This window comes from Nicotiana attenuata, unplaced genomic scaffold (genome assembly GCF_001879085.1).
Source record: "Nicotiana attenuata strain UT unplaced genomic scaffold, NIATTr2, whole genome shotgun sequence".
In the NCBI taxonomy this organism is placed as follows: Eukaryota; Viridiplantae; Streptophyta; class Magnoliopsida; order Solanales; family Solanaceae; genus Nicotiana; species Nicotiana attenuata.
This window is the reverse complement of record NW_017682959.1, coordinates 1-2,351: the sequence shown is the minus strand read 5'-3', so window position 1 is coordinate 2,351 and position 2,351 is coordinate 1. Positions and strand designations below refer to the sequence as shown.

Genomic DNA, 2,351 nt, shown 5'->3' with positions numbered 1-2,351 from the left:
TTTTGCAGCTAGAAGTTTTTAATATTCTTAATCCCCAAGCGCACCTACTCGAAAAAGCAAATTGAACGTGTTTTGATTCCACGCATTCAACATTTACTTTTTTGTTTTGTTCACTTTATGAAATGCTCCAATATTTTTTCTCATTATCTTATTATGCTTCCTACGTGGAAAAGAAGGCCATGTTTTGTTAGCATTTGCATACTTTTATACTTTTTTTGTTTTAAAATCAAAAAAGAACATTAAACAATATTGATTTTAATTGGTCATTTATTTTTCAAACAATCAAGCAGAATAAATAGATAAAAAAGTAGAATTAGAGAGCACAGCAGCATACTTAATAACCCTGTTATTAATTGCAAAGCCCATAATAATCTAAAGAAAGAAGGGAAGCCTAGAATAATGGCAAAGATTATTCAGAGGTTTAGCTATGTTATGTGTCTCTTGGTCTCAATACTTGTGAATATATTCTTTTTCAGAAATATGTATTATGAGAAGGAAAAGTTGAGTTGGAGCCAAAGAGCAGCAGAAGAAGCAGAAGCAGTAGCTGCAATTTCATGCTCAGGAAATGGAAGAGTATTTGTTGATGGGATTGTAGTAGATGGAAAGCCTATTTGTGAATGCTATTCTTGTTATGGAGGCAATGATTGCTCTTTGTTATTACCCAACTGTCCTGCTGATGTTGAAGGGTAATATTCTCCTACTTTGGATTTGTTCGAAAATTCAACTCAACTTACTACTGAGGTTTTGGCTTGTAATACATGTCTGTCTTGTGGTGTCAAATATTGCACGAACGTTCCTATTTTGAAATTTAATGTGACAAAACTATTTCGTAACCTAGAAATAGACAAGTTTACCCGTTGTTCTACTTTTTTTTATTTTCATCTAACAATACTAACTTATTTTGGTTTTAAATTTTTACTACCGGATGCATGCACTTAATCCATTCTTCCAAATTAGTTTTTAAACTAGATCCATACGTATACAATAAGTTACAGGCAATAAGTGAGTTTAAACGCAAATATCCAATTAAAAAGAACACAATAAGTTAACTTTGTTAAGCAAAATATAAAATTAACCTAAGGAACAAAACATGCTCATGTTTAAAACAGTATTTGTTACGCTAAATATCAAAGAAGGGAGGATTGCGTTATATTTGGGGTACCATGTTTGCTGGCTTGGAACTATATTGCTCGAAGGGTGACTAGTTGAGTAAATATTCCTCCCCGTAAAATTATATTGTGTATATAGATCAAATATTACTTTCTATATATACATATTAAATTTTGAAAAATCTTCGAACACCCTTAGTGAAGTTCCTGACTTAGCCGCTACCTATTACGCATGTCGGAATAGGGCTATACCTAATGTATTGCTTGTTTAATGCAGTGGGGATCCCCTATTCTTGGAACCATTCTGGATGCAAAATGCAGCAAGCAGTGCAGTATTAGTAGCAGGTTGGCATAGAATGAGTTATTTCTTTCCTAATCAGTCTTACATATCCAAGGAACTTGAGAAAAACATAAGAAAAATACATGCAATTGCCAAGAATGCTGTCACAAATGGAAGATACATTGTTTTTGGAGTTGGCTCTACTCAGCTCCTAAATGCTGCAGTTCATGCTCTTTCTATGGAGAATTCTTCTTCCTCTTCCTACACTACGAAAGTGGTCGCAAATAAAATCCCTTATTATTCGGTTCGTTCTTCTCAATCATCCACATTTTGAGTTAAATTATGAATTCACTTATATACACTTTGCAATGCAACTCAATTTTACAATATTAATATAGTTTAATTATCCTAGGCTTTAATACATATCCAAAGTAAGAGCTAAAATTATAGGGTCTGATCGAACTTGTAGCTTATACTACATTTGCCCTGCTTTAATATGCTTGATAATATAAGCATTTTTGTACTATCTGTATTGTTTAATTAATTAGTTGTAGCAAGTTATTTACCTTACTACCAAAGAATATGGTAAATGTTCCTCTATCCGTAATCATAGGTCTCAGATTAATTCGAGTCGTGGTATAGAGTATTGTTTAGTAGGGAGAGCTAAAATTCTCTATGCGGGGCTTTCCACAGCCTGAATCTGGATTAAATAAGCCAGAGGGTGCCGAATTCCGGATGATTAAACCAAGAAGAGAAAACAAGTTACGTACCTTATTTTTTAGATTAATAATCTTCACTTTTTATCGACAGGTACTTGTAATTACCTATCAAGTGACCATATCATATACGTAATCAATGTAAAAATAACTAGATCTTGAAATATTTGTTCTCGAGGGTATAATAAATAATGTGAACGTAATATATATATATATATATATATATATATATATATATATATATAT

General features: G+C 32.2%; 1 protein-coding gene across 1 annotated transcript; it reads left to right on the top strand.

Moving 5' to 3' along the window:
- The first annotated feature begins 300 nt into the window (after nt 1-300).
- LOC109222036 (tryptophan aminotransferase-related protein 4-like) lies at nt 301-2,139 on the top strand. The gene is made up of 2 exons (XM_019386446.1): nt 301-686; nt 1,387-2,139. The coding sequence occupies exons 1-2, from the start codon at nt 400-402 to the stop codon at nt 1,721-1,723; spliced, it is 624 nt and encodes a 207-aa protein (XP_019241991.1). The 5' UTR covers nt 301-399; the 3' UTR covers nt 1,724-2,139.
- The last annotated feature ends 212 nt before the right edge of the window (nt 2,140-2,351 follow it).

Bases quoted from the DNA above. Each gene is read 5' to 3' on its own strand.
- LOC109222036 (XM_019386446.1), top strand. From the start codon at position 400: ATGGCAAAGATTATTCAGAGGTTTAGCTATGTTATGTGTCTCTTGGTC. The intron at 687-1,386 runs GTAATATTCTCC...TGTTTAATGCAG, and splicing joins TGTCCTGCTGATGTTGAAGG to TGGGGATCCCCTATTCTTGG.